Here is a 14004-nt window from a genome sequence, read left to right on the forward strand (position 1 = left end):
GCTTTTCAGCCTGCTCCCTCTTCAGAGGCATCGTCGCCAGCCTTACTTTTGAAAAAGTCTGCCTCAATTCAAGCTTCTCTTTGCACATAACTATTGTGTCATTCAAGTTGCTGATGCTCGTTTTCAGCATATATAGACATGGCCAGGAGCATCATCAGTTGTGAATGTTTTGGATGTGATGTTACTGTTGGTGCAGAGTAACCCTTATTGAACGAGTGATTGAGGAGCTCGTTAGTGATTTTTTGTTGATTGGGGGCTGAGCTGGAGCTGACGCCGCCCATTGCAGCTGACTAAACACTCTGTGGGTCAGTAAAATCCTAGATTTTCCGAAATATTTTATTCATCATCTGACAGGCATATACCTGATCGTTTACGGAAGGATCAAGTATTGTTGTTGTTCCATTAAAGTCTATCTGGGCATCTACTTTGGTAGGATTCGAGCATCTCACCTTTGCGCACAGAAGTGTTACCACTGCGTCCCCCACCTTCCTCGACCATGGAAGCATCAAGAAAACCACCAAGGTCGTAGAAATGTGACTTCCTTGGCCGTTTTTCAACATTTCCATGTCTTCTCCAGTTTCTTTATCCTGAGACGCAGTCCTTCTCCATATTGCACATGCGCCAGCCATTTTGCCTTCTTGCTATGTTGCATCATCAACAATGAAAGCCCGGCGAGTCGTTGCAGTTGGCAGGTAATGATGGTCGCAAACACAGCACGGTGCTCTTCGGCAGTATCGATCTGATACTTCCCCATTGTAATCCGGGTTTTTTGTTGGAGTTGCTTCGACCCAGACGATCTTTGGTGTTGTTGCGGCTGCTGTTGTTGTTCTTTTTGCTGTTGCTGCTGTGGCTGATGATGTCTTTCTCTGCGACTACGGCTATCGCCCCGGGCTCCTTGAGGATGGCCTTGCTTGCTCCACCATTGTGCGACCTCCTCAAACCCAGTCATGAGCTTCTCATATATCACCAGTGTTAGCATACAGATGCCTGACTCTTGTCGGCACCCGCGACATTGGGACAGGACGAGGCACCGAGAAATGTTGTTTTTGAGAAGAAACATTGTGTTCTCCGCCATAGCCCAGTCGGCACCTACAGGGGGTATGACGACTTCTTCGAGGATCTGTAGAGCCATGTCCATGCATTCGCAGTCTCCATCGTCGTAGCTGTTGCTGGAATCCTCGTATGAATCTGTATCGATGTCCATGCCGTTACGTGACGAGCCTGAAGATGGTGTTCGATTTGAGTCAGATACATTTGACTTGGAGTAGGAGGCGCTGCTAGACTTGGAGTAGGAGACACTGCTAGACTTGGAGTAGGAGACACTACTAGACTTGGAAGAGGAGGTCCGCATCGGTTGGTCCAGGGGAGCGAGCGCCTGGTACTGGCTTGAGTCGTAGCTAAACGCGCGACTTGAACCGCCTGATCCTCTTTCCTTGTTGTTGAAATTGCCGACTTGAGTCAATGTGGGATTGGACGAATTTTCAACTATTATGGCACTGGATTAGCATGCGATGCAGTGAGCGCGCCTCATACGAGACGAAACATATCAGTCGGAGCTTACCTGGCATGTGGTTGTGCGAGAGAAGCCCATCCGGATCGAATGGATCAAGTAGTTCAACAAAGCCACCGTGCGTATTGTTCAAATATTCTTCCGCAAAGTCAAGGAAGAATCCGGTATCAGAGTCTTCGGGACATGTTGCAATAGTCTGAGTATTTTGCTCTACTGCACCTGTTTGAGAAACAACCTGCTGAAAACTGTCTTGCTGGATTTGAGGCCCACTCTGGCGTGCAATCTCTCTATTGCTACGATCGCTGCTGCTTCCCTTGGTGGTGGTAGTGGTGCCGCTGTCGTTGCGTGATCCGACATCTGAGCTGGATGACACCGCTTGACCTTGAGATTGCTGTGTCGGTGCCGGTGCTATGCTGGGAACTGCTACTTGGATGCAAGACGAATCATCATCATCCCAAGGGTGTCCGCTCCCTTGAGCAACTGTCTCAGGTTGCTGATCGCTACCATTATCTCCGCCTGTTATCTCTGGACGCTCAGCCTCAGCTGATGTCACTTCGTGCCGCTTGTTGTTGCTACCCCCTCGACTCTTCTGGGTATCGTATACACATCGTGTGCCGCGCTGTTGGCACCGACGACATCCCACTTTCTCGCGGCTGCATCGAAGCTGTAGTTACAGTCTTAGACTTCAGGAACAAATCATGGCCGTCATTTTCAGAAATAAGGAACTTGCCTTTTTCTTGCGGCAGGAATTGCACGCTACATGGGATGTGTTATTAGGCCGGCCCATGCGATCTGTCGCGTGAACGTCGTGCATCTCGGTTGCGTTCTCCTGGCTACCGCATTTGAACGTCATGAACATTTTGATCAGCCATCACCTAATTTTACCGATTTCGAACGTACGAATACGAAAGAAGTTGTGCATTGACTGAGGTTGCACTGCAGAAGTTGGGGAAACTTTATGTATGTGAGTGACCATAAACAGCGCTAGTCTCAGATAGGCATCGTTCCATCTCGTGAGAAATCAGGGTCCATTCACTGAAGCGAGCACCCGAGCTTATTGCCCGATGGGTCAGAGTTCGTTCACCCAGGCGAGCTCTCAATTTGACTGGATATCCGGAGCAAAACTACAATCCCTACAAAAGATGCCAGTACGCACTAGTAGTATAAAATTGTGTAACCTTCTTTTTTGTAGCATTTAAGTATATAACCACAACGCTACAACTTTCATCTACAAAATATGTCTTTTCAACTGTGTCATGGCGAAGGCGGCTGGTGGCAAATAATATCATCCTTTTGACGGGGGCTGTTCTAATTCGGATATTGTGTCAGACTAGGAGGCAAGTCGACAGGATCCTATACCTTGAACCTGCACTGGACAGACCGTTCTAGATGCGCTTTTTGGCCAAAACACATTCTCTCCTTTAACCTAGGTATTTATGTTGAGGATGAAATCGCACCTATTGGTATTGGATCGATTTGTAAGGGTCCGAATAAGATCTCGGTCAGCGCATGGTTGTCTATGAGCTTCTTGCTGTGGAGTGATGTGTTGTTGTGGATCAAGGCAGTTTCAGAGCGGCCGTCTTTGCTCGCGACCGAGTACCGGTGAACTCAAAGTTCGCAAACAGCCTGCAGCTTGAGGACACGTCGAGTGGCAATAGTCCGCGGAGTGCTGATCTTGAAAAGGAAGCTGGATGGAGAGTGGGAAGCCTTAAAACATTACAGCGAGTTGGCTCACTAGCTGATACGTGGGACTGGAATGCCATAACGCCTACGCGCCGGGAGTCACGACCCTGCATATGAAGATAAAGGTGCGGCCCGCATTGTGCCAAGTATCCTGTATAGATTCAAGCAGTCAGCCCACCATTTCGTAGGCAGACAAGACTTACGCTACTGATGTGAACTGCTTGGCGATGTGGGGGCTCCGTGTTTGGGGCTAGTCCAGATACTGTGACGGGGGGGGGGGCGTTGAAAACGAGAGTCCATACTACGTTAAATCGTTGCCTACCGTGCCGCCGTCCCCGACGGCCCAACCGCCTCCTGAGTACCAAAAAAAGAAAACTGCAAATACAGCTGTCGAGCCACACACGATGACTGTTCTCACAAGAAATGATACCCAATGCTTATGATCTAAAAGGATCTCGTGCGAGATTAGTCGCCTTGTGTGTTGGTCTCGTCAAGAGCAGGCGGCATGTCAGCTTACCATTGGATCGCTCAAAACGCCCGAGCAGGGGAGCATTATGCCGCGCAATTGCTGTAGAGAGTTCTGATGGACCACTTACACAACCCAGCATCTCACCTAATGTGTCATCCCTCGGCGAAGTACCGAAATTGCTGTATATATCACGGTCGGGCAGCGGTAGGAGGTCTAGGTGTTCTCGCAGTCGTTACTACGGAGTATAAGAAGCTACCTTAGGTAGCTCTAGCTATAAAAGTGCTAGTATAACTATCTCAAGTATTAGCGAGATATCGATCACGTGATCAGCGCCCCGTGTTGCTCATTACCTTCTGACGTGGACGTGGTTGACGTTCAACCTCGCCATCCCTGTTAAGGAAAGAATTCTTCTTTATTACTTGTAACACAAGCGAGCCGTACAAAAAGGGACCGAAATCACAGAGCTGATAGGAGAGCAGGTTTGATTAAGCTGTACCATTTTTTGCTTCGAACAAGCAGGGTTACATTCGCTAAACATCAAACCGAAAATCAGTGGCTGCTTGTTGCAAGCGAGTGAGTTCCGTGTTCTCTAGTCCGAACCATTTGGTCCTCAGGGATGCTATGGGCCCTTCAAGCTCTGTATATCTGTCTCCCAAGGTTAAGATGGTTCGTCCATTCCAGCGGCATGGCTTCTTCGCCTGGCAAAGACTGTCTTTTCCATAAAGCTCGACCGTATGTTGCTGCGTCGCAATAGCAGAGTACACGACAGCAAGTCCAACAAACTCTGCTGAGCTTACAGGAAGCCCAGCAGCAATGATGGGGTCCGCTAAGTGTTGAGGCAGTAAGCTGGTGATGGTGGCGGCGGGTGCAACACAATTTATCGTGATGTTGTCATTGGCCAACGAGGACCTTAGCGCGCGCATTATTCCCACAAGCTGCATATTCAGAGAACGACCAGGTCAGCGAACATGAATCTAGACTGATCCCAAGGGAAGTCGATCTTACAGCTAGCTTAGACCCACTATATACGGGAAGGGACTGTTCAGGCGCATATGCCGTCGCGCTTGAGGTGATGACAATGCTTCCTTGGCATGCACGGCGGCGGAAATGGCTGATCGAGAGTTTGATAAAATTTGCAGCCGCGCGGAGGTTGACATCCAGCACCCGATATTCAGGCTCAATCATGTCTCCAGTCGTGTGATCAAAAGTATCGGCGAAATAGTCAACCTCTTCTGAAACGCCTGCGTTGGAAACGGCCATGTCAATGTCGCCAGCATATCGAAAAGCACCCAGAAGGCTGGTCCAGCTTGATATATCGCATTGATAAAACTCAACACCTTCCAGCTGTCCGCTTGGAGGCGGGTTGATATCGAGATTGAGCACCCATGCTCCTTTCTGTGCGAAGAGATGAGCTGCAGCGAGTCCAATGCCAGAGGATGCGCCGGTGATGATGACCCGCTTGCCGTGCAAACTCGGGATGTCGTCCAGAGTGAAGTGAAGGGATGTCATGTTTTCGGAAAAGGCCAGCGGAGTCACGGAGCTTCGAATCCGGGTCAACGTCTCGATTTTTGGTTCTTCGAGCCTGTCATCGGAGATGCAGCAAATATGAGAGATTTTGAATGCTTTCGCCAGGCGATACTTCTTTGTATGAGTAGCAAGAGGTCGGGAACGACCCAGATAGGACATTGCCGAGCATCGCGATGCCACATACCAGCTCGCAACATCGACATACGCAAAAAAGGCCTAATTGATACCAAGTGATTCAAGGCCGCGTAAAGAATTATTATATCTTGACTGCAGCAAAGATCTCGTGCAATATTTGAGAATTTTGGAATCATCATCTCATCCTTCCTTAACCTTTCATACAACACTTTGTTCCATCAGAACTGCGTCGCACACTTCACAATGTCTCCATCCATTTTGCACGATTATAATGGCCCCTCTGCCTTCCTCGGCAAGCAAGCCAATATTCAGCAGAAATCTGGCAGCACAGCACCGGCAGTATCCTTTCCGTCTGGCTCAGAGTTTGTGCCACCACCCTCTCGTTTCGTTGCGAAGTGTCATCCGTTGGAAAAGCAGATCACAGCCGAAGTTGATGGGTACTTTCTCACCCACTGGCCGTTCAAGACAGCCAAAGACAGGAAGAAGTTTGTCGCCGCAGGCTTCTCGCGTGTCACATGTCTTTACTTTCCCTTGAGTCTTGACGATCGCATCCATCTCGCCTGCAGGCTTCTGACAATTCTGTTTCTAATCGATGGTATGTTTGAACTCAAAGAACTAGTGAGGTTTTTTCTCTCTGGCTTATCATTTCGTCAGATATACTGGAAGACATGTCTCTCGAAGAGGGATGTGCCTACAACGAGAAACTCATGCCTATTGCTCGCGGTGATGTCCAACCAGACCGCAGTGTCCCTGTAGAGTGGATCATGTACGATCTATGGGAGAACATGAGGTCTCATGATAGACAATTAGCCGACGATGTCCTGGAGCCGACGTTCACTTTCATGCGTGCCCAGACCGACAAAGCCCGACTCACGATTCGTGGCATGGGTCCCTACCTAATCTACAGAGAGAAAGATGTCGGAAAGGCGTGAGTAATATCCCTTCGCGGAAACATATGGCAACACTAACATGCCCTTTCACAGACTTCTCTGCTCTCTAATGAGGTTCTCAATGGGTCTCCAAGTTTCGCCTGAAGAGCTCGTATCCGTTCAACCCATTGAACAAAACGTTGCCAAGCATCTCTCTGTCCTCAACGACATTCTGAGCTGGGACAAGGAGCTTCTGGCTGCGCAGACAGGTCATCCCGAAGGCTCGGCGCTTTGCTCGGCAGTCCAGGTTTTGGCAGACGAGACGTCTCTCACATATGCAGCAGCAAAGAGAGTGCTGTGGGTCATGTGCCGCGAGTGGGAGTACGAGCATGAATATCTTGTTGAGAAGCGAAGGCAAGATGAGAGATTTCCACATAGCGAGAATCTAATGCGGTACATCAAAGGTCTGGAGTACCAAATCAGCGGAAACGAGATTTGGAGCAAGACCACGCTCCGGTACAATGCACCTACCACCGGGTAGACTTATCATTACATCAAGATAGTACATAGGCAGAAAGCATATGCGGTATACAGGTTGCTGCAGCTTAGCCGTTTCTTTAGGCGTTACTGTTATATTGAATTCATGGCAATTTTACTAGAGTTGTGGTCTACTTCTTGGAAAAACAATATGTCGTGCAGTTTCAGTAACGCATCTGTCCTGAATGAGCAATTCCGCCAATGATTGACTATACTGTTCTAGGCTTTATGCGAGTCTTGCATCGGCGAGCAGCCTCAACCGCGCGCCACGGTTACCATTGTATCGGGTAATGCTCAGCTCAGCTAGCGCTAATATGGGTAGAGTTTGCATTCCAAGATTCGACACTAAAACAGAGTGTCAACTTTACTCCAAGCATACATATATGAGAAAGAGTTGCCGCATCTCACATACTGGAGACAAAATTGGTACACTTTCTTAAAGCCAAACGGATATCTGCCCCTTGAACACGAAATGATTGGGCAGGTGCGATCTCCGATGGAGAGTCTCTCTAATTTTCTATTGATCGCTGCTAAGGCAAATCCGCCAGCTGTTCTCATTCTTACTTTCCTTATCGTAAGTTAGCACAACACCACTAATGCAGCATAGGCATTGTAAACTGACTAGACAACAGATTGTTTTATATGTCTTGGCCATGGGCATCTATAATGTTTATTTCCACAAACTTGCGTCCTTTCCTGGGCCGTTGTTGGCAAGGTCCAGTTTGGTAAGTGAATCCAGAACTCCGCACTTCCAGTAGTGTTAGCATTGACTTAGAGCAGCTATGGCGAATCTATCATTCGCAGACTGGTCGCTTTCATCTTGCTATCGAGTCACAGCACCGTAAATACGGTAGGCCCTTGAGATTTTCCTTGGAGCGAACCTATTGCTAAAACTTTATAAGGCCACGTTTTTCGAGTATCGCCTAACGAATTGTCTTTTGCGTCCGTTGAGTCGTGGAAAGCCATCTACGGACATCGCGTTGGCGGTGCACCCACTCCCATCAAGAGTGAATTCTATGACGTATTTGGGGCTGGCTTCAAATCTTTATGCATCGGGAGCGAGCGCGATCCGCATGAACATGGTCGGATGCGCAAGATGCTTTCTGCCGCCTTTTCCACCAGGGTTCTTTTGGAGCAAGAAGACATTATCACCAAAGCAGTTGACCAATTCATTGATAAACTTGGCACGGATGGAGTGCAGGTGAACGGTCTCAACATGACCAAGTGGTACGAAATGGTTGCTTTTGATACTGTGGGCGAAATGGCTTTCGGAGAGTCGTTTCACAGCGTAGAAGCTGGTGGGTTTCTGGTAAGCAAATTAGTTCGTGTTATTGACTAACTTGAGCCATGTCACAGGGAAGCCCCATAGCTGGTCAGAGATTTTAGTCAGCCATCTCTACTTCATCACGCTGATTGATAATCTTCGTCGTTTGCCGTTCGTCGCAGGGCTAGCTAAACTTCTGTTTCCATCAACACTGGCCGTGCAAAACCAGAATTCTCAGTACAGTCGTAGAAAGATTGAACAGTAAGATCCAAAAACAAACTGCAATTTGCCGTAAAGCTGAGAAGATGATACAGGCGTCTAGCAAAAAAGTCCAGTAGGAATGATTTCCTTTCCACTGTCGTCAAAGGGTACGAGGAAGGGACCATAGGAAAGGAGGAAATGACGGCGCACGCCTCCACGTTGACGTATGTGTTCAATGCCATAAAAGCTCTCAACACAGAACCTGCTTGTATATTGACATGCTTCTAGTATTGCGGGTGCAGAGACTACCGCGACTTTCCTGGCCGCGGTAACATATTACCTGCTGCGGAACCCTGTATGCCTTGCCCATGTTCAGGAAGAAATCCGGAGCAGATTTTCATCTTATAATGAGATCAACGCTACAGCAGCTAGGCAACTCACCTATCTGCAGGCTGTCATCAGCGAAGGACTCAGAATGTACGCACCTGGCAGCCAAGGCTTCCCTAGAGTGTCCACAGGCATGAATGTAGGAGATGTATTTGTCCCAGCCGGCGTAAGAACATCCTTTGTTGAGAATAACTTCCACACGTTGCTGATCTCACCTCCAGGCTGAGGTGTTCACACACGCCTGGACATTGACCCATAGTGAGCAGAACTTCACCGATCCGAACAAGTTCAAGCCCGAACGCTGGATGGATCCCAATTCTACCGACATAAAAGCAGCTAGCCAGCCGTTCTCTATGGGATCAAGAGGATGTTTAGGCCAAAAGTAAGTTCACAAAAGCCCCGCGACCAGCTTCACGCTATGACAGGAGTCTCTGGGCTAAAATGAGTTCAGCTTTGCATACATGGAGATCAACTTGATTTTATCCAAGATGCTATGGAAGTATGACATGGACCTTGTAAACAACAATTTGGACTGGGAGCGAGAGAGCCGTTTGCATGTGATGTGGTGGAAGCCCGCATTGATGGTTCGATTCAAGGAAAGAAGGTCTAACTAAATAGCGCGTAACGCATACTCCACTCAAACGAAGAAACTGATGTCTTAGAACACTCGGTAAACGAGAGTTTAGCGCGTTGTCGGGGTATAACTATATGAAATGAGTAGGGCGCTAGCATGCACCCAGATTATATGGCTAGGATGCCGACATGCCGACCCTGGTTGATGATCAGTGATAAGCGGCAACGAGCACTATGCATGTGATTGGAAGTCTTTTTTTTAAATCTTGTGTGCTGAGTCCCGTTTACGAATGTCTTCGCGGAATCGGAGTTGTCCAGAAAGAGCCGAAAGCGAAATTGACCTTTCCAACTCCACTAACCAATAGCATACTCCCGCCTCATCCGCATGCCGACACGCTCTCCATCCGTGAAACAAGGCTCGCATTCTTTGTCTTGCGACTTCTTGTAATCCCTTTTGCCCAAACGAAATGGCCAGCGATGTGCGCCGGCGGAGCACTGCGGGTAGCACCATGGACGCAGCAAATACCCCACTTCAGGAAAAGCCATCTCTCGAGGGACCTAGTTTGATGCTTGGAAAAGAGGAAAAGGCTGTGCTGCAGGGCCAGATGGCCAGTCCGGCTTCATGGCACAATCCTGCTCGCTTTTTGCTAAGTTGCACGAGCAGTTTGGATGGGATTATCATCACTCTGAGCGCTATCGCTGCCATCATAGGAGGTGCAGCAAACCCTTTTGCGCTGGTGAGCATACTCCTCTGGTATTGAAAATATCGAAGTAGGCTGACATAAGTCATCTTGAAGCTTCTTCTGGGTAACATGGGTCAGTCATTTCGCGGCTTTTTCATTGGCGATACCACGTTGAACGACTTCACCCGAGAGGTCAATCAACTCAGTCTCTTCTATGTCTACCTATCCATTATTGAATTTGGAACAATCTACGCTGCAACCGTTGGTTTTACTCTAGCGGGAGAACGTATCGGGCAACGTATCCGTGAGAAGTACCTCGCAGCTATTCTGCGTCAGAATATTGCTTATTTCGACGGACTCGGCGTCGGCGAAGTGAACGCGCGCCTTACGACAGATATCAGCCTCATTCAAGATGCCATCACGGGCAAAGCGTCAGCCACGATCTCCGCAATCGCGATATTTATCTCTGCCTTGATCATTAGCTTCATCAAGAGCTGGATCCTGACACTGGTCGTCTTCCCTGCTCAGATCTTGATTGTTGGAACTATGAGTGTAGGCGCAAAATTCATGATCAAGTATACGGTGCAGTCAACAGAAGCATACGCACCAGGAATGAGTATAGCAGAAGAAGCGATCAGCTCTGTGCGGGCCGTCACTGCATACGGTATGCAGCAGACGCTAGTCCGCCAGTACGAAGCGCACGTTGCGAAGGCGCGTAAGGCTGGGTCTAAGAGTGGGATTGCCTTAGCATGTATGATTGCGGTGATGAATGGCATCATTTTCTGGAGTTATGGCCTTGCGTTTTGGCAGGGTTCGCGTTTCCTCGTTCAAGGCAGGGTCTCACTCTCTGCTATTTTGACGATCTTGTTCGTCAACATCACAGGAGCATTCGCACTAGGTAACATAAGTCCTCACACTCAAGCATTTGTAAACGGTATTACTGCGACAGACAAAATTTCGCAAGCGTGCTGTCGTCAGTCACCGATTGACTCTAGCGCCACTACAGGGACAAATCCTACAACATTCACGGGGGCAATCGAGTTCCGGAACGTCAGTCATGTTTACCCCTCACGTCAGGAAAGTTTGGTTCTGAACAATTTCAGCCACTTCTTTCCACCGGGTAAGATGACTGCTATTGTGGGCTCATCAGGTTGTGGCAAAAGTACAATTGTAGGGCTTCTTGAAAGGTTTTATCAACCAGTCAGCGGCAGTATCTGTACGTAAATCATCTGTGTCAATTTTTCATGCGCCTGCTAAGTAATTCTGAGACTTGGACGATGTTGAAATCTCAACGATCGATGTCTCATGCCTGCGTCAGCAGATCGGCCTGGTTAGCCAAGACCCCACTTTGTTCTCTACCACCATATTCGATAACATACGGTTCGGGCTACTCGAATCGGTTTATGAGAGTCTAGATCCTCGAATGGTTAAAAAGATGGTAGAAGATGCGGCAAGGGTAGCGAATGCGTATGAATTCATCATGGCCTTACCAGACGGCTTCTTAACCAATGTTGGCGACTCAGGATCACTGCTCTCCGGGGGCCAGAAACAACGTATCGCTATTGCAAGAGCCATCATCGGTAATCCGAAGATATTGATATTGGACGAAGCCACATCAGCGCTCGACGCTGTTGCGGAGCGACACGTTCAGCAGGCTCTACAGGCTGCGTCTCAGGGCCGAACGACTATCGCCATCGCTCACAGGTGAGAAAGTCCGTGACAAAATTCAGAGAAGAATCCATTAATAATCAAATAATAGACTTTCTACAATACATTCAGCTGACAACATTATCGTAATGCGCAAGGGGCGTATTGTTGAACAAGGTGCCCACGTGGAGCTCATGGGATTGAAATCGATCTACTATGATATGGTTAATCATCAGGGAGCCCATGAGACTAAAGATAAAGAAGTTTTGGATGAGGCATCCATTCAAAGTGCTCTCGAAGAGGCTACTGTTTCAGAGATACTGCCATTAAATTTTGACGATAAACCTACACCAGCCACAGTCACGCCGTTACAGGATCTAAAGGAACCAAGCTCAATGTGGAGTTTAGCAATGTTTGTGCACAGCCTTAACCGAAAAGACAGTCATTTCGTTATCTTCGGTCTTGTCTTCTCTCTAGTTGCTGGAGCAAGTCATCCTGTGTAAGTGATTTCCCAAAACACATCTAGCCCGAGAAGATAATAACTCTAGCCTCAGCCAGTCGATCTTCCTTGCGAAAATTATATCCGCTCTTTCCCTGAAGTCCTCAGAGTACAGCATGCTACGCGAGTTGGTGGACTTTTGGAGCTGGATGTACTTCATGATTGGCTTCACAACAGTCTTTGGCTGGTTAGGCCAGGGTGTCTGCTTTGCCATCTATTCCCAACGTCTGACACACAACGCGCGTGTAAAAGGCCTAGAGACTATCCTGTACCACGAAATCGGTACATTTTTGCGCGGCGATCATTCCACTGCAGCCCTGACCAGCGTTCTCTCCAGTAGTGCTGCCAGCCTCCAAGGGCTATCAGGTGCTGTTCTCGGAACGCTTCTTGTTGTTCTCACCACTCTCATCGCCGGTCTCGGTCTTGCAACTGCTATTGGGTGGAAGCTTGCCCTTGTATGTGCGAGCACTACGCCTATACAACTCGGCTGTGGTATACTACGCTTGAAGTGCGTCGCACTGCTCGAAGGTCACTCTCGTCGTGCGTACGAGGCCTCTGCGACTTACGCCTGCGAGTACAGCTCTAATATCCGCACCGTCGCGGCGTTGAATCTAGAGACCAAAATTCAAAGAGACTACCATAGAATTCTCGAAGAAAAACGGAAGAAGTCATTGGTATCTGTCAGTCAGTCCTCGCTGTTGTACGCTGCGTCGCACTCGCTGAACTTCCTGTGCGCGTCGCTGGCGTTTTGGTACGGTAGCAGACTGGTAGCAACTGAGAACTACACACTATTTCAGTTTTTCGTCTGCTATACCGCTGTAATTGCTGGTTCGTACTCTGCTGGTGCAATTTTCTCGTTTGCACCAGATGTTGGGAAAGCAAGGGACTCTGCAGAGCGGATGCAGGCGCTTTTTCGCCAGCCTGTCCATATTGATGCAAGGGCAAGTGACGGGTCTACCTCGTCGACAGCCGAAGGGTCTATAGAGCTCCGAAACGTATCCTTTCGCTATCCAAACCGTCCAGATCGGATGGTTCTCGCTGATGTCAACATCACCGTCCAGCCCGGGGAATACGTTGCTTTAGTAGGAGGAAGTGGTAGCGGCAAGAGCACTATCATCTCACTTATAGAACGATTTTTTGATCCAGAAAAAGGTCAAGTCATTTTCGGCTCAAACAACATCAAAGATCAGAATTTGAAAAACTACCGGAGTCAGCTAGCCTTGGTCAGTCAATCCCCAACATTATTTGACGGAACTATACGCGACAACATTGTGTTCGGCATAGAGAATGGAAGTCCTGGTGAGGAAGCTGTGATACAGGCATGCAAAGACGCCAACATATATGGGTTCATCTTGTCTCTTCCGTAAGCATTTTATCTATTCAGCTACTAATATTTCATGAGCTGACAAAAAGTTCATCCTTCTAGAGACGGATTCAACACGACAGTTGGGGCGCGGGGTGTCATGCTATCAGGTGGCCAGAAACAAAGGATCACTATCGCGCGAGCGTTGCTTAGAAATCCGAAAGTTTTACTTCTAGATGAGGCAACCTCAGCGCTAGATTCAGAGTCCGAGAGAGTAGTTCAGGAGGCCTTGGATGCGGCTGCATGTGGCCGAACAACAATCGCCGTGGCCCATCGCATCAGCACTGTAAAGCATGCTGATTGTATCTATGGTGAGTTTGCTGTTATGAAAACTGAAACATTTATGTTTTCCCTGGTTCTCGATTTGTTAACTGTAGCTAGTCCTTGAGAATGGCCGAATTGTTGAGCAAGGAACCCATCGAGCCTTAATGGAGGAGAACGGAAGGTACAGCGAGCTGGTTAAACTGCAGAACTTCAGTGATTAGAATGTACACGAGTTACAAAATACAAGTTACCTCCTTTATGGATCGGTATGTCTTTTTTTACCGTTAAGCGATAGCCCCAATTTCATTGGAGCATTAGATACGTGTTAGCTTTTGCTGGAAGCATAGTAGATAGAGCGCAACCTGAAGCTTTTCATCAAGGGTTTTATAGTTT

General features: G+C 48.3%; 5 protein-coding genes across 5 annotated transcripts; 3 read left to right on the plus strand and 2 right to left on the minus strand.

Annotated features, from left to right (window-relative positions):
• Positions 1-553: 553 nt before the first annotated feature.
• Positions 554-2401, minus strand: PSV08DRAFT_411168 (uncharacterized protein; the record flags this gene model as incomplete). The annotated part of the gene is made up of 3 exons (XM_014227434.1): positions 2241-2401; positions 1562-2174; positions 554-1485 (listed from the first exon to the last, which is right to left on the minus strand). The coding sequence occupies exons 1-3, from the start codon at positions 2367-2369 to the stop codon at positions 554-556; spliced, it is 1674 nt and encodes a 557-aa protein (XP_014082909.1). The 5' UTR covers positions 2370-2401.
• A 1791-nt stretch (positions 2402-4192) lies between these two features.
• On the minus strand, positions 4193-5171 carry PSV08DRAFT_184087 (uncharacterized protein; the record flags this gene model as incomplete). Its single annotated transcript, XM_014227433.1, has 2 exons — positions 4193-4597; positions 4668-5171. The coding sequence occupies 2 exons, from the start codon at positions 5169-5171 to the stop codon at positions 4193-4195; spliced, it is 909 nt and encodes a 302-aa protein (XP_014082908.1).
• A 396-nt stretch (positions 5172-5567) lies between these two features.
• On the plus strand, positions 5568-6734 carry PSV08DRAFT_372779 (isoprenoid synthase domain-containing protein; the record flags this gene model as incomplete). Its single annotated transcript, XM_014227432.1, has 3 exons — positions 5568-5919; positions 5979-6252; positions 6308-6734. 3 exons carry the CDS (start codon positions 5568-5570, stop codon positions 6732-6734), a joined length of 1053 nt encoding a protein of 350 aa, XP_014082907.1.
• Positions 6735-7326: 592 nt separating this feature from the next.
• Positions 7327-9196, plus strand: PSV08DRAFT_372780 (cytochrome P450; the record flags this gene model as incomplete). The annotated part of the gene is made up of 8 exons (XM_014227431.1): positions 7327-7455; positions 7511-7580; positions 7633-8028; positions 8087-8255; positions 8309-8419; positions 8484-8748; positions 8804-8964; positions 9034-9196. The coding sequence occupies 8 exons, from the start codon at positions 7327-7329 to the stop codon at positions 9194-9196; spliced, it is 1464 nt and encodes a 487-aa protein (XP_014082906.1).
• Positions 9197-9664: 468 nt separating this feature from the next.
• Positions 9665-13846, plus strand: PSV08DRAFT_227314 (P-loop containing nucleoside triphosphate hydrolase protein; the record flags this gene model as incomplete). Its single annotated transcript, XM_014227430.2, has 7 exons — positions 9665-9892; positions 9953-11054; positions 11107-11542; positions 11598-11984; positions 12040-13347; positions 13411-13658; positions 13729-13846. The coding sequence occupies 7 exons, from the start codon at positions 9665-9667 to the stop codon at positions 13830-13832; spliced, it is 3813 nt and encodes a 1270-aa protein (XP_014082905.2). The 3' UTR covers positions 13833-13846.
• Positions 13847-14004: the final 158 nt, after the last annotated feature.

Source organism: Bipolaris maydis, assembly GCF_028858645.1.
Source record: "Bipolaris maydis strain C4 unplaced genomic scaffold PSV08scaffold_10, whole genome shotgun sequence".
Lineage (NCBI taxonomy): Eukaryota > Fungi > Ascomycota > Dothideomycetes > Pleosporales > Pleosporaceae > Bipolaris > Bipolaris maydis.